The sequence below is a fragment of the Rhinoderma darwinii genome, chromosome 6 (genome assembly GCF_050947455.1).
Source record: "Rhinoderma darwinii isolate aRhiDar2 chromosome 6, aRhiDar2.hap1, whole genome shotgun sequence".
In the NCBI taxonomy this organism is placed as follows: Eukaryota; Metazoa; Chordata; class Amphibia; order Anura; family Rhinodermatidae; genus Rhinoderma; species Rhinoderma darwinii.
The window spans coordinates 143,544,202-143,564,113 of record NC_134692.1 but is presented as its reverse complement, the minus strand read 5'-3'; the positions used below and the strand labels follow the sequence as shown (position 1 = coordinate 143,564,113).

Below are 19,912 nucleotides of genomic sequence, written 5' to 3'. Positions count from 1 at the left end.
TTGTTCGGTCCGATCCCACAGAAGATCTACTGTACCACAAATTACTGATGAGGTTACTGCTGGTGTTGATAGAAAGGTGTGAGAACACGCAGATCATCGCAGCTCGCTGTATATGGGGCTGCAGACTGGTCAGAGCCCCCATGTTGACCCCTGTCCACCACCGAAAGCCCCTACAATGATCCTCAGAACTGAAGCAATGGATGAATCACGTGTTAGGGCCTGTTCACATCAGCGTTCGTTTTCCGTTCCGCGGTTCCGTCTGAGGTTTACGTTCGTCACCATTTGGCAGATTTCCGATTTTCCGCCACCATTAGCGCAGTCGACTCCGCCATTGATTCCGTCGTTAAAACGGAAACCTACAAGAATGGTGATGAATGGAAACCATTAGTGATGTTTCCGTCACCATTGATATCAATGGTCACTGAAACGGAAGCTGTGGTTTCAGTTTGACTTTCTGTTGCGGCGTTCACCCGACGGAAACCTCTGACGGAACACTGGAACGTAAAGAGAACGGTGATGTGAACAGGCCCTTACCTCTGGACGTGTGTGTGCGCGTGCGCGTCCCTTTACATTAGGATGGCACCAGGATGCATTATGGGAAGAAGTGTAGCCAGCGGGGGCAGCGTGATGCTCTGCTGGGAAATCTTGTGTCCTGACATTGATGTGGATGTGACACGCACCCCCGACCTAAACATTGCTGCAGACCCCCCGACGTGGCAGCGTATTCCCTAATGGCAGTGCCCCCTGTCAGCAGGATAACTCCCGGAGGAACGTGACAAAGACTTCAAGGTGTCGTCTGTCTCCCAATTCTCCAGATCTCAATCCGATCCATGGAGGCCGCACCTCACAACTTATACGTCTTGTGCCAGATACCACAGGAACCTTAGACGTCTTGTGGAGTCCGGGCCTCGACGGGTCAGAGCTGTACGGGCGGCACGAGATCGAATACACAATATTAGGCAGGTGGTATATTCAAGGGGGTTGTGGTACTATCTATATGGGCCCTGGCACTCGGGGCAGTTAAAGGAGTTATTCGGGGGACTGAAAATTTCAGAAATTGCTTTTCGTTCATACTTTTATGTTAAAAGAAGTCGCTTATTAATGTACTTTAATGAAAAATTCGGTACTAAAAAGTCGCCGTTCAAACCCGGTGAATTGTTCCTGGAAGTCCTGGAGCTTTCTAATATTGATGATGCGCCAACACGGCCCCACGTGACTGTGGGCGTGCTTCATGTGCTGTACGTGTCGGCGTGTCATCAATGGCATGACCGCAAGGGGCTGTCACATTGCCTATTGCTGGAGTTCCCAAACAGAACATCAGCTAGCGCTCTGCCTGGGGACTCCTGTACTGCTGCCGACGTCACTGTCCATATATGGGGGTCCCCGGATAACCCCTATGGGAGTATTATACTGTGTGGGCGGGGTTGGAGGCGTGGCTTAAAAGGAAAAACATTTGCCAAGCCGCATCGGTTGTCCCTCTTTGTGATACTTGAAAGTTGGGCGGTATAGTTTATATAAATCGCGCGTAGTACAACGTCTCTTATCCGGTTTATCTGACTGGCTGATCACAATTCTATTATTTTACTCTGTCCTTGTTTGTCACGTGGTGGAGTCGCCTGTCTCTGTGTTCTGCTGATAACTTGCTGATAAAGCTACGTTGCCATAGAAACAATCAGTTGCAGAACAATCAGCTTGTCGTTCACAAGTCTCTAGTGTTTACAGTTTCACCTCCGCCATTTTCTCGTGGCCAGACAATAGATCCTATCGGTCTTCAGCAAAATGGCAGTTACCGCGGCCCCGCAGTTATAATGTGGTTGCATTTATTAGATACGTTATCAGGATACTCCATACAATACACACGTTGGATACTAATTCAATTATTGCATGTACGAATCCCATTATGACCGGGTCTAGCAGAATTTAGGGGCTGTAGGGCACGCCGGGAAATGTAGTCCACAGATGGACAGGAAGTGCGAGTCACTTCCTGTGTACGTCTTGCCGGGTTGGCGCATGCGCACTCATCTCCACGTAGTCTTTCTGCGCCTTTCCGAGCCGGGCCTGCCGCGTGTGTGCGGCTTCCAGAGGTAAGTGCGGGGCGGAGGCTCCAGGCGGCGGCAGAACCCGCGACCGCTGATCTGCCCGCCGTGATGCCTGGTCTGGTGAGCCGAGCGGAGGGGTTTATTGGCGTCCGGGCCTGAAACAGCCGCATGGAGGCTCCTATGTGTAACAGGGGTAGCGGGCAAGATGGAGGCGGGAGCAAAACAGCTGGGGAGGGGGCTGTGTACACTGGACTGACTGCTCCCGAGAGCTAGCAATCTAATCACCTTGTAATATTTATCTGTGACCCCAACAGCTGACAATCTACAGACACCGGAGATCATATATAACAGTGACCCCAAGAGCTGACAATCTACAGACACCGGAGATCACATATAACAGTGACCCCAAGAGCTGACAATCTACAGACACCAGAGATCATATATAACAGTGACCCCAAGAGCTGACAATCTACAGACACCGGAGATCATATATAACAGTGACCCCAAGAGCTGACAATCTACAGACAACGGAGATCACATATAACAGTGACCCCAAGAGCTGACAATCTACAGACACCAGAGATCATATATAACAGTGACCCCAAGAGCTGACAATCTACAGACACCAGAGATCACATATAACACTGACCCCAAGAGCTGACAATCTACAGACACCAGAGATCGTATATAACAGTGACCCCAAGAGCTGACAATCTACAGACACCAGAGATCATATATAACAGTGACCCCAAGAGCTGACAATCTACAGACACCAGAGATCGCATATAACAGTGACCCCAAGAGCTGACAATCTACAGACACCAGAGATCAGTTATAACAGTGACCCCAAGAGCTGACAATCTACAGACACCAGAGATCACATATAACAGTGACCCCAAGAGCTGACAATCTACAGACACCGGAGATCAGATATAACAGTGACCCCAAGAGCTGACAATCTACAGACACCAGAGATCAGATATAACAGTGACCCCAAGAGCTGACAATCTACAGACACCAGAGATCACATATAACAGTGACCCCAAGAGCTGACAATCTACAGACACCAGAGATCAGTTATAACAGTGACCCCAAGAGCTGACAATCTACAGACACCAGAGATCACATATAACAGTGACCCCAAGAGCTGACAATCTACAGACACCGGAGATCAGATATAACAGTGACCCCAAGAGCTGACAATCTACAGACACCAGAGATCAGATATAACAGTGACCCCAAGAGCTGACAATCTACAGACACCAGAGATCAGATATAACAGTGACCCCAAGAGCTGACAATCTACAGACACCAGAGATCAGATATAACAGTGACCCCAAGAGCTGACAATCTACAGACACCAGAGATCACATATAACAGTGACCCCAAGAGCTGACAATCTACAGACACCAGAGATCAGTTATAACAGTGACCCCAAGAGCTGACAATCTACAGACACCAGAGATCACATATAACAGTGACCCCAAGAGCTGACAATCTACAGACACCGGAGATCAGATATAACAGTGACCCCAAGAGCTGACAATCTACAGACACCAGAGATCAGATATAACAGTGACCCCAAGAGCTGACAATCTACAGACCCCAGAGATCACATATAACAGTGACCCCAAGAGCTGACAATCTACAGACACCGGAGATCAGATATAACAGTGACCCCAAGAGCTGACAATCTACAGACCCCAGAGATCAGATATAACAGTGACCCCAAGAGCTGACAATCTACAGACACCAGATATAACAGTGACCCCAAGAGCTGACAATCTACAGACACCGGAGATCAGATATAACAGTGACCCCAAGAGCTGACAATCTACAGACACCAGAGATCAGTTATAACAGTGACCCCAAGAGCTGACAATCTACAGACACCAGAGATCAGATATAACAGTGACCCCAAGAGCTGACAATCTACAGACACCGGAGATCACATATAACAGTGACCCCAAGAGCTGACAATCTACAGACACCAGAGATCACATATAACAGTGACCCCAAGAGCTGACAATCTACAGACACCAGAGATCACATATAACAGTGACCCCAAGAGCTGACAATCTACAGACACCGGAGATCACATATAACAGTGACCCCAAGAGCTGACAATCTACAGACACCAGAGATCACATATAACAGTGACCCCAAGAGCTGACAATCTACAGACACCAGAGATCACATATAACAGTGACCCCAAGAGCTGACAATCTACAGACCCCAGAGATCAGATATAACAGTGACCCCAAGAGCTGACAATCTACAGACACCAGATATAACAGTGACCCCAAGAGCTGACAATCTACATTCACCGGAGATCAGATATAACAGTGACCCCAAGAGCTGACAATCTACAGACACCGGAGATCAGTTATAACAGTGACCCCAAGAGCTGACAATCTACAGACACCAGAGATCAGTTATAACAGTGACCCCAAGAGCTGACAATCTACAGACACCAGAGATCAGATATAACAGTGACCCCAAGAGCTGACAATCTACAGACACCGGAGATCACATATAACAGTGACCCCAAGAGCTGACAATCTACAGACACCAGAGATCACATATAACAGTGACCCCAAGAGCTGACAATCTACAGACACCAGAGATCACATATAACAGTGACCCCAAGAGCTGACAATCTACAGACACCAGAGATCACATATAACAGTGACCCCAAGAGCTGACAATCTACAGACACCGGAGATCACATATAACAGTGACCCCAAGAGCTGACAATCTACAGACACCAGAGATCACATATAACAGTGACCCCAAGAGCTGACAATCTACAGACACCAGAGATCACATATAACAGTGACCCCAAGAGCTGACAATCTACAGACCCCAGAGATCAGATATAACAGTGACCCCAAGAGCTGACAATCTACAGACACCAGATATAACAGTGACCCCAAGAGCTGACAATCTACATTCACCGGAGATCAGATATAACAGTGACCCCAAGAGCTGACAATCTACAGACACCAGAGATCAGTTATAACAGTGACCCCAAGAGCTGACAATCTACAGACACCAGAGATCAGATATAACAGTGACCCCAAGAGCTGACAATCTACAGACACCGGAGATCACATATAACAGTGACCCCAAGAGCTGACAATCTACAGACACCAGAGATCAGATATAACAGTGACCCCAAGAGCTGACGTTCTACCTCCCATACACGATGATCCACCTCCCTGAGCTGGACTTCACTTCTTACAATGTTTACCCCAGTTATGCTCTGGTTTACTGTAGGGAGACCCCTGTTCTTCCCCTCCCCCCAAAACCAGACTGAGAGCGGGATCCTAGCGTGGACACCCCCTTAAATTATTACCCCCTCTCTTTTCTATTCTGCTAAATCTTATTGCTCACACAGCTGATGTGTTTGTTACAATGTATCAGTGTAGATAACCTGGAGATTTCTGCCTCTCTGTTCAGCTCCGGATTGTGTAGTCTGGATACAATGTAACAAACCCTCAGCTGTGACGAGTATCTGGAGCTTGATGTTAATAAGAATGTTGCCATTCACTGACTGCCAGCAGAGATGTTGTTAATGTTGAAGAATTGATCTGCACATTGTGACGTGACCGCTGCTCTTCTCTCCGCAGTGTTGAGTGACCCGTCCCGCCGCCGCCATGTCTCGTTTTTTCGCCACCGCCTCAGACAGTGAGTCGGAGTCATCGCTGTCCGGAGATGAGATCCTCCCCAAACCAGTGGGGGGCACCTACGGGAAGCAGTGAGTGTCTCCCCCTCCTGGGGTGCTACGGGGGATTTCGGGGCGTTCGTAGGAATCTAATGTTCTGTTCTTCTCTCTGTGAACGTTTAGACCGATGCTCCTCAGTGATGACGAAGAAGACACGAAGCGCGTGGTGCGCAGCGCCAAAGACAAGAGGTAATAACGCCGCCAGTTCTCACCGCGCAGGCAAATACGACCGTCCGATAATCTGGAAAATCCAATAATCCGGCAGCCGTCGGGTCCCATTGATGCCGGACTACGGGAATTTTATGGTGTTGTCGGGATGATCCGGTAATGAGCGGCATCGGTAACGACTTCTCCCCCTCCCCCGTGCAGGTTCGAGGAGCTGACGAACTTTATCAAGACGATCCGGAACGCCATGAAGATCCGCGACATGACCAAGTGCCTGGAGGAGTTCGAGCAGCTGGGGAAGGCGTTCATCAAGGCCAAGAACATCGTGGACAAGGAAGGAGTCCCCCGATTCTACATCCGCCTGCTGTCCGACCTGGAGGATTACCTGAACGAGGTGAGACCGGGAGAAACAGCGCCACCCCGTCCGCAGGCTGTGCCTGGTACTGCAGCTCAGCTCTGTTACCTTACCACTGAGCCGCGCTGCAATACCAGACACAACCCGTGGACCAGTGTGGCGCTGTTTGTGGACGACAGTCTTACAGCCAATGGTCGTTAACCCCTTGGTGCCACAGACATTTATATATTTTTTTGAAAAAAAATGTGCGTTTTGTCGCCGCCTTCTGAGGGCCAGAACTTTTCCCCGTAGATTGAGCGGTGTGACGGCGTGCGAGCTGTAGCGCTGTCGTTTTTATTGGTACCATTTTGGGGCGCACGCGACTTTATGATCATATGTTATTTGGGAGGCGACCAAAAAAACAGCGATTGTCAGCGTCTAAGTGGTTAAACGTCCGGGATCGGCATTCCTTCTGCTGTGGCCATTGAAGCGTCGGCTGTAACTTCCCGCTGAGTATTGTGCGCGCGCGGCCCCTGAGCTCGCACCTCGTGCCTCCCTTCAGTCATGACGTACAGTCACGTCACGTGTCTCCATGGGGTCATAGGGACCCTCCACCCGAATGTATTTATAGTCCTGAGTTAAATAATGGAATCCTTCCTGCAGCCACCACTAGAGGGCGCTCACCACATATGGATTCATTATTGAGTTCAATGGTAGCTCTGAAAACTGCGCAGGGTTTTTAACCCTTTGTGTGATCCGGATTTTACCTAAGGCGACACATCCGGTCACTGAAATACTACGTGCGAATAATCACGGAAAAGGTTTTTTTTTTAAAGGGAACCCCCCAATTTGAAGCGTCCTGTCCCGGTTTTGCCTTTGAGTCTTTAGTCCACTGTCCGGAAGGTGTAAATGTTGCTGTGACTTTAACGCCCCTCCCCCGTCTTATTCTGCAGCTTTGGGAAGATAAAGAAGGAAAGAAGAAGATGAACAAGAACAACGCCAAAGCCCTGAGCACGCTGCGCCAGAAGCTGCGCAAATACAACCGGGATTTTGAGGCACCCATCACCGCCTATAAGCAGGTGAGATCACGGATCTGACAGAGCCGGGGAACCGCGGTCTGCAAAATGGCGTCCGTGCAATAGTTTACTGGGGATAGGGGGCGCCGCTGCGGACGCGTGAACCCGATTCTTCATCCGCCATTTATTCCTTGTCTTAGAATCCCGAGGAGTCGGCCGACGAAGACCAAGAAAAGGACGATGATGAAGATGAAGACGACTCAGACGGTGAGTGCACAGCAACAGTCGCTCTTACGTGATGTAGAGGGCGGCGGCGGCCATTTTGTTTCTGTCGCGATTCGCGTTGACCTTTAAAGCCGTGACGCGTTTCCTCCTCTTCAGGCTCGTCGTCCAGCGATGACGAAAAAGGTGAAGGGATCAGCGCCAGCAAGTTCCTGAAGAAGGTGGAAGCCGCGCCCCCGGACACCCGCAAGTTCCAGAAGAAAGCCGAGGTGAGGGGGATTCTGGGTAATTGTGGCCGGTGTTGTCACATTGATTGTTATTATCCGGCATCCTGTACAAAGCGGAAAGAACCAATGAGAAGAGGCGGATTCGTGGCGACGCTGGGTCACCTGCGAGTCGCGGTAAAACCGTGGCAGGACCGCGACCCGAGGGAGACCTTTCCGCGCAGCATCGGTTCCTATTGGTGCCGGATTTAAGACTTTTTAAGGAGGTAAGAGACGCCGCGTCTGATCCGTAATCTGCCCTCTGCGTCAGGACGCCGTGGATGATGACGACTCCTCCGACGATGAGATCTGGGAGTCCGACGCCGAGGACTCCGACTCCGAATCTGAGGGCGACGAAGGCAAATACACGACACTGGCGGCCAGATTCCTTAAAAAGTGAGTACAGGGGGATCGGTGTGTGGACGATCAGGAGAAACGGGGACCCGCACCCCATTATGTCTCCCATCCCCCTTTAATTTCTCCAAGCTTGTCCAGATGGGGGTTGGGCTGATGTGCGCGGTCCTACTACAACCTCCAGCAGTTGTACCCACTAGTCTTGGGTTATCGGGGGGGTCTTGGGTTATTGGGGGTCTTGGGTTATTGGGGGTCTTGGGTGGGGGGGGTCTGTCTTTGTTTTTTTCTTAACCTGTTGATGACCTGACATTTTGCAGAGCTGGAGCCCAAGTAGAACTTCAGGCCACCGAGGACAAGAAGAAGGAGGTGAAGGCCAAAAAGAAGCAGCATCGCATAGACAAGAGTAAAGTCGAGGAGGAATTTGAGGGTGAAATCGACGAGAACGAAGCCGGAGGGGAGTGGGAGAAGGTGAAAGGCGGCGCTCCGATGGTTAAGGTGAGATCTGGAGCAGTTTTGGGGGGGGGTGTTGGAGTTTTGTGCGTCTCTCTTCACACCGGTGTTCACCCCCTGCAGGAAAAGCCCAAGATGTTCGCTAAAGGAACGGAGATCACTCCACCCATCGTGGTCAAGAAGTTACATGAGATCCTTCAGGCCAGAGGGAAGAAGGGCACAGACAGGTAAGCGGGAGGCGGGGGAGGGGGGTGGTGGTTGCCCGGCGTCTCCCTCTTACCCGGCGTCTCCCTCTTACCCGGCGTCTCCCTCTTACCCGCGGTGTTCGCCTTCTCGCAGGGCGGCGCAGATTGAGCTCCTTCATTTGCTTGTTGGAATCTCTGAGGAACACAATTTGGGACAAGGAATCGCTGTCAAGATCAAGTTCAACATCGTGGCTTCTCTGTACGACTACAACCCCAATCTGGCTGCATACATGAAGGTAGTGTTCCCCGTACCTGTCATGTGACGTGCCGATGCCGTGACGCGCCGCCGTTAATCCCGTGCTTCTCTCCGCAGGCCGACATGTGGAAGAAATGCCTGGAGTGCATCAACGATCTGATGGATATCCTCTTCTCCAATCCCAACATGTTCATTGGGGAGAACATCGCCGAAGACTCTGAAAATCTCGTGGTCTCGGACCAGGTGAGCCCCCCCCCCCTGCTTACTACAACTCTCAACATCCTACAGTGCTGCTCTCATCTCCTGTGCCAGATGGTCTAGTTTTGTGGGGCTAGAACTCCCAGCATGCTCTCGGCCTCTGACCTGTAGGTTTTCCTTAGCTGGAGAGCTTCAGGCTGTCAGGACTTGCTGAGAGTTGTAGTCCCACAACGGCTAGAGAGCTGCAGATTGCCGACCACCGCTCTATAGAGATACTACAGGACCAGCAATCACAGCTGCCGGGAGCGTCGCATCCACAAGTACCAGCCCGCCCAGGAGGGTCTTACATATGGGGCTGAATTTCTGGAACTAGTCCACGGCCATGAAGGGGGCGCACTTGTTAACTTCACTGTCTTCTCTGTCCCCTCCAGCCTCTCCGTGTACGCGGCTGCATCCTCACCCTGATCGAGAGGATGGATGAAGAATTCACCAAAATCATGCAGAACACAGACCCTCATTCACAAGGTACGAGGAGCGCGGCCATGAGCTGTGCCTGCTGATCCGGGGAGGGGGCTCACTAGTCTAGGGTGTTGGGGGGATGAGGCAGCGGTCAGGATAGTGATCGCTCTGCGGGGTGTCGGGATCAGGCGGTTAGGGTGGTGATCACTGCAGGGTGTTGGGGGATGAGGCAGCGGTCAGGTCGGTGATCGCTCTGCGGGGTGTCGGGGGATGAGGTGGCGGTCAGGTCGGTGATCGCTCTGCGGGGTGTCGGGGGATGAGGTGGCGGTCAGGTCAGCGATCGCTCTGCGGGGTGTCGGACGATGAGGCGGCGGTCAGGATGGTGATCGCTCTGCGGGGTGTCGAGGGGTGAGGTGGCGGTCAGGTCAGTGATCGCTCTGCGGGGTGTCGGGGGATGAGGTGGCGGTCAGGTCAGTGATCGCTCTGCGGGGTGTCGGGGGATGAGGTGGCGGTCAGGTCGGTGATTGCTCTGCGGGGTGTCGGGGGATGAGGTGGCGGTCAGGATGGTGATCGCTCTGGGGGGTGTCGGGGGATGAGGCGGCGGTCAGGATGGTGATCGCTCTGCGGGGTGTCGGGGGATGAGGCGGCGGTCAGGTTGGTGATCGCTCAGCGGGGTGTCGGGGGATGAGGCGGCGGTCAGGTTGGTGATCGCTCAGCGGGGTGTCGGGGGATGGGGCAGCGGTCAGGTCGGTGATAGCTCTGCGGGGTGTCGGGGGATGGGGCAGCGGTCAGGTCGGTGATCACTCTGGTTAAGTTGTCCCCTCTTTGCAGAATACGTGGACAATCTGAAGGACGAGGCTCTTGTGTGTGCGGTGATCGAGCGGGTCCAGAAGTACCTGCAGGAGAAGGGCAGCACGGACGAGATCTGCCGGGTTTATCTCCGCAGGATCATGCACACTTACTACAAGTTTGACTACAAAGCCCATCAGAGGCAGCTCAGCACCGGCCAGGAGTCTAAGGTGACGCTTCCCTGACTCCTCCTCCCGGATGATGGGGGTTGTCATGTTTTTACATCTGCTCCGTCCCTTTTTGTCCTCGTGTCGCCTTAACTTATTCTTCTCTGCAGTCAGAACAGGACCAGGCGGAGAACGAGGCGGAGGACAGCGCCGTCCTCATGGACAGACTCTGCAAGTACATCTACGCCAAGGACCGGACGGACCGTATCCGCACCTGCGCCATCCTGTGCCACATCTATCACCACGCGCTGCACAACCGCTGGTTCCAGGCTCGAGATCTCATGCTAATGTCTCACCTGCAAGACAACATCCAGCACGCCGACCCCCCGGTGCAGGTGAGAGGGCGGCACTGCCGAACAGCAAATACAGCATACAGAACATGGGGGTGACCATCCTGGGGATGGGCCAAGGGGCGGATACTGACCACCCTCCACAGTAGATCCAAGAGGTCTGGAGAGCTCCAAAGTGCTGATGTCATGAACCCTGCCCCCAGGGGTGCCCCATAGACCGCTGCCAGGCACTTGGTGCAGAACTTCCTGCTACCTCTGACTTTTTTGTCCCTTGCCAGATTATCAGATTGACTGTACAGGATGAAACTCCTATAACCCTGTTGTTGCCCCTAGATCCTGTATAACCGCACTATGGTCCAGCTGGGCATCTGCGCCTTCCGCCAGGGAATGATCCGGGACGCGCACAACGCTCTTCTCGACATCCAATCCAGCGGAAGAGCCAAAGAGCTGCTGGGCCAGGGGCTGCTGATGAGGACGATGCAGGAGCGGAACCAGGAGCAGGAGAAGATCGAGAAGAGACGGCAGATCCCCTTCCACATGCACATCAACCTGGAGCTGCTGGAGTGCGTCTACCTGGTGTCCGCCATGCTGCTGGAGATCCCCTACATGGCAGCGCACGAGTTTGATGCCCGCAGGAGGATGATCAGCAAGCAGTTCCACCACCAGCTGCGTGTGGGCGAGCGGCAGCCCCTGCTGGGTGAGACTGGCGGCTGACAGCTGGCGGCTTCTAGATGACGCGGGTGTTTGGGTCTTACAGTTCTGTTCTCTGCCCCTCAGGACCCCCGGAAAGTATGAGAGAACACGTGGTCGCCGCTTCCAAGGCCATGAAGATGGGAGACTGGAAAACCTGCCGCAACTTCATCCTCAACGAGAAGATGAACGGGAAGGTGTGGGACCTGTTCCCGGAGGCGGATTGTGTGCGCAGCATGCTGGTCAGGTGAGGGCGGCCTCCTCTATCACCGGGGACTCGGGGGCGGATCGTGTGCGCAGCATGCTGGTCAGGTGAGGGCGGCCTCCTCTATCACCGGGGACTCGGGGGCGGATCGTGTGCGTAGTATGCTGGTCAGGTGAGGGCGGCCGCCTCTATCACCTGGGACTCGGGGGCGGATCGTGTGCGCAGCATGCTGGTCAGGTGAGGGCGGCCTCTATCACCGGGGACTCGGGGGCGGATCGTGTGCGCAGCATGCTGGTCAGGTGAGGGCCGCCTCTATCACCGGGGACTCGGGGGCGGATCGTGTGCGCAGCATGCTGGTCAGGTGCGGGCGGCCTCAACGATCACCGGGGACTCGGGGGGCGGATCGTGTGCGCAGCATGCTGGTCAGGTGAGGGCGGCCTCTATCACCGGGGACTCGGTGGCGGATCGTGTGCGCAGCATGCTGGTCAGGTGAGGGCGGCCTCAACTATTACCGGGGACTCGGGGGCGGATCGTGTGCGCAGCATCCTGGTCAGGTGAGGGCGGCCTCTATCACCGGGGACTCGGGGGCGGATCGTGTGCGCAGCATGCTGGTCAGATGAGGGCGGCCTTCTCTATTACCAGGGACTCGGGGGCGGATCGTGTGCGCAGCATGCTGGTCAGATGAGGGCGGCCTTCTCTATTACCAGGGACTCGGGGGCGGATCGTGTGCGCAGCATGCTGGTCAGGTGAGGGCGGCCTTCTCTATTACCAGGGACTCGGGGGCGGATCGTGTGCGCAGCATGCTGGTCAGGTGAGGGCGGCCTTCTCTATTACCAGGGACTCGGGGGCGGATCGTGTGCGCAGCATGCTGGTCAGGTGAGGGCGGCCTCCGCTATCACCGGGGACTCGGGGGCAAACGCAGGATCTTTATAGGGGGGTTTCCAAGTCTGTTGTTGCCCACGGTGGAGACTGCAACACCCCACCCCTCCCCCCCCCCCCCCCCCATTATATGTACTTTCCAGATATGTATGGGAGTAGTTTGGAGGGGGTTTCTTTATATTGGTCAGAGCTGCAAATCCAGTTTCCCTTCACACAGCTATAGAGGTACATTGCAATATTCTGCCGCCTGCAGCCACCACTAGGGGGAGCTCACTACATACAGATATATTCAGCTCCCATAGTGTTACATGATAACATGCTGCTGCCTGCAGTCACCACTAGGGGGAGCTCACTACATACAGCTATATGCAGCTCCCATAGACTACAATAACTGATCCATATGCAATGAGCTCCACCTAGTGGCAGCAAAAAGAATGGTGTTCTTTAACTGCTTCTCATGAACTGCTCCGGAGGGGGGGGGGGGGGGTCCAGGCACTAAGTGCACCCTCGGGATTGTGGCATTCGAAAGGGGCTGCCGTAACTTGCCGACCCTGATCTACTTGTACACGACGATTCCTCCGTCATCACAATTTCTCCTTTTCTCTGCAGTAAGATTCAGGAGGAATCTCTCAGGACGTACCTGTTCACATACAGCAGTGTGTACGACTCGATCAGGTGAGACCCCAACCCTGCTGACCAGTGATTCACATCGTAGCATCTGCGCGGTGTCTCACTTAAAGGGATTTTCCTATTTTATATATCATCTGCACCCTGAAACTTTCATTTCCTCACCATTTTCAATATATGCTTGCTGTCAGTGAATGGTTTTTTTTTGTTTACATCCAGACTGTACACCTAGCCTGACCTAAAACTTCTCACAATTATCTATCCTGTCCTGAAGGTTTGTTACAATGTATCAGTCTGCAGCATGATCTACACTGGATACAATTGGTCGGTACAGGTTTTCAGCCTCTGGATATAAATATGAATGTTTCCATTCACTTACAGCAAGCAAAGCTTTTGAATAGCAGGACGGTATGGAGTTGAAAAGCAAATTACACTAGAAATTCTCATCATACTAAGATTACATTGTTTGTATAACTGCAGCGCTGGCTCCCCTCCCCCGGCACTGGCCTGCAAGGTGGTCCGTTCCCTTCACCCTCGCCAGGTTGGGAGATGATATCTGTAGACTGGCACAATCCCTGTCCAAATGTGTTTTTGTTTCGAGTTCACTGCTACATTACTCAGTCATCAACCCTGTATCTTCCCTCAGGATGGGCATATTGGGCGACATGTTCCAGCTTGAGATCCCCACCGTACACAGCATCATCAGCAAGATGATCATCAACGAGGAGCTCATGGTGAGTGGCCCCATACTGTCCGCTCCAGTCAGGGACTCCACCAGCAGAATAGTGAGTGCAGCTCTGGAGTATAATACAGGATATAACTCAGGATCAGTACAGGATAAGTAATGTATGTATGTACACAGTGACTCCACCAGCAGAATAGTGAGTGCAGCTCTGGAGTATAATACAGGATGTAACTCAGGATCAGTACAGGATAAGTAATGTATGTACACAGTGACTCCACCAGCAGAATAGTGAGTGCAGCTCTGGGGTATAATACAGGATGTAACTCAGGATCAGTACAGGATAAGTAATGTAATGTATGTACACAGTGACTCCACCAGCAGAATAGTGAGTGCAGCTCTGGAGTATAATACAGGATATAACTCAGGATCAGTACAGGATAAGTAATGTAATGTATGTACACAGTGACTCCACCAGCAGAATAGTGAGTGCAGCTCTGGAGTATAATACAGGATATAACTCAGGATCAGTACAGGATAAGTGATGTAATGTATGTACACAGTGACTCCACCAGCAGAATAGTGAGTGCAGCTCTGGAGTATAATACAGGATGTAACTCAGGATCAGTACAGGATAAGTAATGTAATGTATGTACACAGTGACTCCACCAGCAGAATAGTGAGTGCAGCTCTGGAGTATAATACAGGATGTAACTCCGGATCAGTACAGGATAAGTAATGTAATGTATGTACACAGTGACTCCACCAGCAGAATAGTCAGTGCAGCTCTGGAGTATAATACAGGATATAACTCAGGATCAGTACAGGATAAGTAATGTAATGTATGTACACAGTGACTCCACCAGCAGAATAGTGAGTGCAGCTCTGGAGTATAATACAGGATATAACTCAGGATCAGTACAGGATAAGTAATGTATGTACACAGTGACTCCACCAGCAGAATAGTGAGTGCAGCTCTGGAGTATAATACAGGATATAACTCAGGATCAGTACAGGATAAGTAATGTAATGTATGTACACAGTGACTCCACCAGCAGAATAGTGAGTGCAGCTCTGGAGTATAATACAGGATGTAACTCAGGATCAGTACAGGATAAGTAATGTAATGTATGTACACAGTGACTCCACCAGCAGAATAGTGAGTGCAGCTCTGGAGTATAATACAGGATATAACTCAGGATCAGTACAGGATAAGTAATGTAATGTATGTACACAGTGACTCCACCAGCAGAATAGTCAGTGCAGCTCTGGAGTATAATACAGGATGTAACTCAGGATCAGTACAGGATAAGTAATGTAATGTATGTACACAGTGACTCCCCCAGCAGAATAGTGAGTGCAGCTCTGGAGTATAATACAGGATGTAACTCCGGATCAGTACAGGATAAGTAATGTAATGTATGTACACAGTGACTCCACCAGCAGAATAGTGAGTGCAGCTCTGGAGTATAATACAGGATATAACTCTGGATCAGTACAGGATAAGTAATGTAATGTATGTACACAGTGACTCCACCAGCAGAATAGTCAGTGCAGCTCTGGAGTATAATACAGGATGTAACTCAGGATCAGTACAGGATAAGTAATGTAATGTATGTACACAGTGACTCCACCAGCAGAATAGTGAGTGCAGCTCTGGAGTATAATACAGGATGTAACTCAGGATCAGTACAGGATAAGTAATGTAATGTATGTACACAGGGACTCCACCAGCAGAATAGTGAGTGCAGCTCTGGAGTATAATACAGGATGTAACTCAGGATCAGTACAGGATACGTAATGTAATGTATGTACACAGTGACCCCCCCAGCAGAATAGTGAGTGCAGCTCTGGAGTATAATACAGGATATAACTCAGGATCAGTACAGGATACGTAATGTAATGTATGTACACAGTGACTCCACCAGCAGAATAGTGAGTGCAGCTCTGGAGTATAATACAGGATGTAACTCAGGATCAGTACAGGATAAGTAATGTAATGTATGTACACAGTGACTCCACAAGCAGAATAGTGAGTGCAGCTCTGGAGTATAATACAGGATGTAACTCAGGATCACTACAGGATAAGTAATGTAATGTATGTACTCAGTGACTCCACCAGCAGAATAGTGAGTGCAGCTCTGGAGTATAATACAGGATGTAACTCAGGATCAGTCCAGGATAAGTAATGTATGTACACAGTGACTCCACCAGCAGAATAGTGAGTGCAGCTCTGGAGTATAATACAGGATGTAACTCAGGATCAGTACAGGATAAGTAATGTATGTACACAGTGACTCCACCAGCAGAATAGTGAGTACAGCTCTGGAGTATAATACAGGATGTAACTCAGGATCAGTACAGGATAAGTAATGTCATCTATGTAAACAGTGACTCCACCAGCAGAATAGTGAGTACAGCTCTGGAGTATAATACAGGATATAATTCAGGATCAGTACAGGATAAGTAATGTAATGTATGTACACAGTGACTCCTCCAGCAGAATAGTGAGTGCAGCTCTGGAGTATAATGCAGGATATAACTCAGGATCAATACAGGATAAGTAATGTATGTACACAGTGACTCCACCAGCAGAGTAGTGAGTGCAGCTCTGGAGTATAATACCGGATATAACTCAGGATAAGTACAGGATAAGTAATGTAATGTATGTACACAGTGACTCCACCAGCAGAATAGTGAGTGCAGCTCTGGAGTATAATACCGGATATAACTCAGGATAAGTATAGGATAAGTAATGTAATGTATGTACACAGTGACTCCACCAGCAGAATAGTGAGTGCAGCTCTGGAGTATAATACAGGATGTAACTCCGGATCAGTACAGGATAAGTAATGTATGTACACAGTGACTCCACCAGCAGAATAGTGAGTACAGCTCTGGAGTATAATACAGGATATAACTCAGGATCAGTACAGGATAAGTAATGTAATATATGTACACAGTGACTCCACCAGCAGAATAGTGAGTGCAGCTCTGGAGTATAATACAGGATGTAACTCCGGATCAGTACAGGATAAGTAATGTATGTACACAGTGACTCCACCAGCAGAATAGTGAGTGCAGCTCTGGAGTATAATACAGGATATAACTCAGGATCAGTACAGGATAAGTAATGTATGTACACAGTGACTCCACCAGCAGAATAGTGAGTGCAGCTCTGGAGTATAATACAGGATATAACTCAGGATCAGTACAGGATATGTAATGTATGTACACAGTGACTCCACCAGCAGAATAGTGAGTGCAGCTCTGGAGTATAATACAGGATATAACTCAGAATTAGTACACTGTAAGTAATGTAATGTGTGTACACAGTGACTCCACCAGCAGAATAGTGAGTGCAGCTCTGGAGTATAATACAGGATATAACTCAGGATCAGTACAGGATAAGTAATGTAATGTATGTACACAGTGACTCCACCAGTAGAATAGTGAGTGCAGCTCTGGAGTATAATACAGGATGTAACTCAGGATCAGTACAGGATAAGTAATGTAATGTATGTACACAGTGACTCCACCAGCAGAATAGTGAGTGCAGCTCTGGAGTATAATACAGGATATAACTCCGGATCAGTACAGGATAAGTAATGTAATGTATGTACACAGTGACTCCACCAGCAGAATAGTGAGTGCAGCTCTGGAGTATAATACAGGATATAACTCAGGATCAGTACAGGATAAGTAATGTAATGTATGTACACAGTGACTCCACCAGCAGAATAGTGAGTGCAGCTCTGGAGTATAATACAGGATATAACTCCGGATCAGTACAGCATAAGTAATGTAATGTATGTACACAGTGACTCCACCAGCAGAATAGTGAGTGCAGCTCTGGAGTATAATACAGGATATAACTCAGGATCAGTACAGGATAAGTAATGTAATGTATGTACACAGTGACTCCACCAGCAGAATAGTGAGTGCAGCTCTGGAGTATAATACAGGATATAACTCAGGATCAGTACAGGATAAGTAATGTAATGTATGTACACAGTGACTCCACCAGCAGAATAGTGAGTGCAGCTCTGGAGTATAATACAGGATATAACTCAGAATTAGTACACTGTAAGTAATGTAATGTGTGTACACAGTGACTCCACCAGCAGAATAGTGAGTGCAGCTCTGGAGTATAATACAGGATATAACTCAGGATCAGTACAGGATAAGTAATGTAATGTATGTACACAGTGACTCCACCAGCAGAATAGTGAGTGCAGCTCTGGAGTATAATACAGGATATAACTCAGGATCAGTACAGGATAAGTAATGTAATGTATGTACACAGTGACTCCACCAGCAGAATAGTGAGTGCAGCTCTGGAGTATAATACAGGATATAACTCAGGATCAGTACAGGATAAGTAATGTAATGTATGTACACAGTGACTCCACCAGCAGAATAGTGAGTGCAGCTCTGGAGTATAATACAGGATATAACTCAGGATCAGTACAGGATAAGTAATGTAATGTATGTACACAGTGACTCCACCAGCAGAATAGTGAGTGCAGCTCTGGATATATAAGATTGTTGGCAGCCTCTCAGGACGTTGGTCGCCCCCTCTTGTACAGTGATTGACTTATAGAACATTTGCGCTGACGCTTTGACCTTCATCCTTGACCTCGTGGCGATCCCTTCTGTCTCTTTCCCCGCAGGCTTCCTTAGATCAGCCGACACAGACGGTGGAGATGCACGGGACGGAGCCCAGTTCCCTCCAGAACACGGCTCTGCAGCTGGCGGAGAAGTTGGGTAACCTGGTGGAGAACAACGAGCGGATATTTGACCACAAGCAGGGCAGTTATGGCGGATACTTCAACCGCGGTGAGGAGAGATGTAGGTTCCATCCTCTTTTACCATCATTTACATGAAGTATTTGTCGTTAACCCTCGTTATACCGGTGGCTTCTGCAGACACCCCAACTACCGGCATGTCTGAGCACGCTGAGAGTTGTAGTATTGCAGCAGTTGGAGAGTCGCAGGATGAAGGGGACTGGTTTAGGGTTTCTCAGTGTAACATTTCTACAGACGTCTTGTTTCCTCGTCCTGCTGAGTGCAGTTCTCCGCTGATGTGGGGGAAGAATTTATGTGGTGCACATCAAACGTCTTGTTTTGTATATAGACACATACTCTCTTCCTTTTTGGGATAAGCGGTGTCACGTTATAGTGACGCTTATCTCCATCTCCCTATTCTAGCGGCATGCCTGACTGTTTATGGAGGAGATATCTGTGGGGAACGTCATGTGTATGACCGGCTTTTATATATGAATATCTATAATGTATAGATCTATGGGGCACGATGCTCCTCCTACACATCTTCTTGGCACTGCCTGCAGGAACTCTCTGAGGGATGAGTGGTTAGATTGAGTTATTGCCTCTACATGTTAACTGTTTGTATTTTTCTAATTTTCCAGACCAAAAAGATTCTTACCAGAAGAGGGAGGGCGGCTACATGCGGCGCGGATACCGGCGCGACAATCAGAATCAGAGCAACTACTGATCTCCGCGTCATTCCGGCTCCGGATCCTGCGCTCGGCAGTCACTTATTTTATTTTTATTTTTTTCCCGCCATCGTCTTTTACTTAATAATAAAGATTGTAGTGAAGTCGGCATCGTCTCTCGTTCTCCTTTCTACACCGGTAACGTGAGTCTGAAACCTGCTCTTAAAGGGACAGTTCACTTAGGAAAACCCCTGTTTATGCAGCAGACCCCCTGATCGCTGGGGTGGTCCCTCTTCTATTACATCGGATGCAGATAATGGGAGATCATACCGTCAGGTTAAGCATCTAGTAAAAAGTATTTGCCCCTCCCGGTCATTCAGACCTATAATGTGTATGACCC

The 19,912-nt window shown here is 49.9% G+C and overlaps 1 protein-coding gene across 2 annotated transcripts; it reads left to right on the top strand.

The window, feature by feature from the left end:
- Positions 1 to 1,977: 1,977 nt before the first annotated feature.
- Positions 1,978 to 19,681, top strand: LOC142656018 (eukaryotic translation initiation factor 3 subunit C). Of its 2 annotated transcripts, none has more exons than XM_075830835.1 (21): positions 1,978 to 2,084; positions 5,672 to 5,799; positions 5,890 to 5,955; positions 6,136 to 6,325; positions 7,219 to 7,344; positions 7,482 to 7,548; positions 7,663 to 7,772; positions 8,038 to 8,162; positions 8,438 to 8,615; positions 8,694 to 8,797; positions 8,910 to 9,051; positions 9,129 to 9,254; positions 9,641 to 9,734; positions 10,500 to 10,687; positions 10,795 to 11,019; positions 11,308 to 11,671; positions 11,752 to 11,911; positions 13,358 to 13,423; positions 14,022 to 14,109; positions 18,731 to 18,896; positions 19,486 to 19,681. In XM_075830835.1, exons 2-21 carry the CDS (start codon positions 5,699 to 5,701, stop codon positions 19,569 to 19,571), a joined length of 2,772 nt encoding a protein of 923 aa, XP_075686950.1. In that variant the 5' UTR covers positions 1,978 to 2,084; positions 5,672 to 5,698; the 3' UTR covers positions 19,572 to 19,681. The 2 variants fall into 2 exon arrangements, with proteins under 2 accessions (XP_075686950.1, XP_075686949.1); XM_075830834.1 differs by having other exon boundaries at positions 18,731 to 18,908.
- Positions 19,682 to 19,912: the final 231 nt, after the last annotated feature.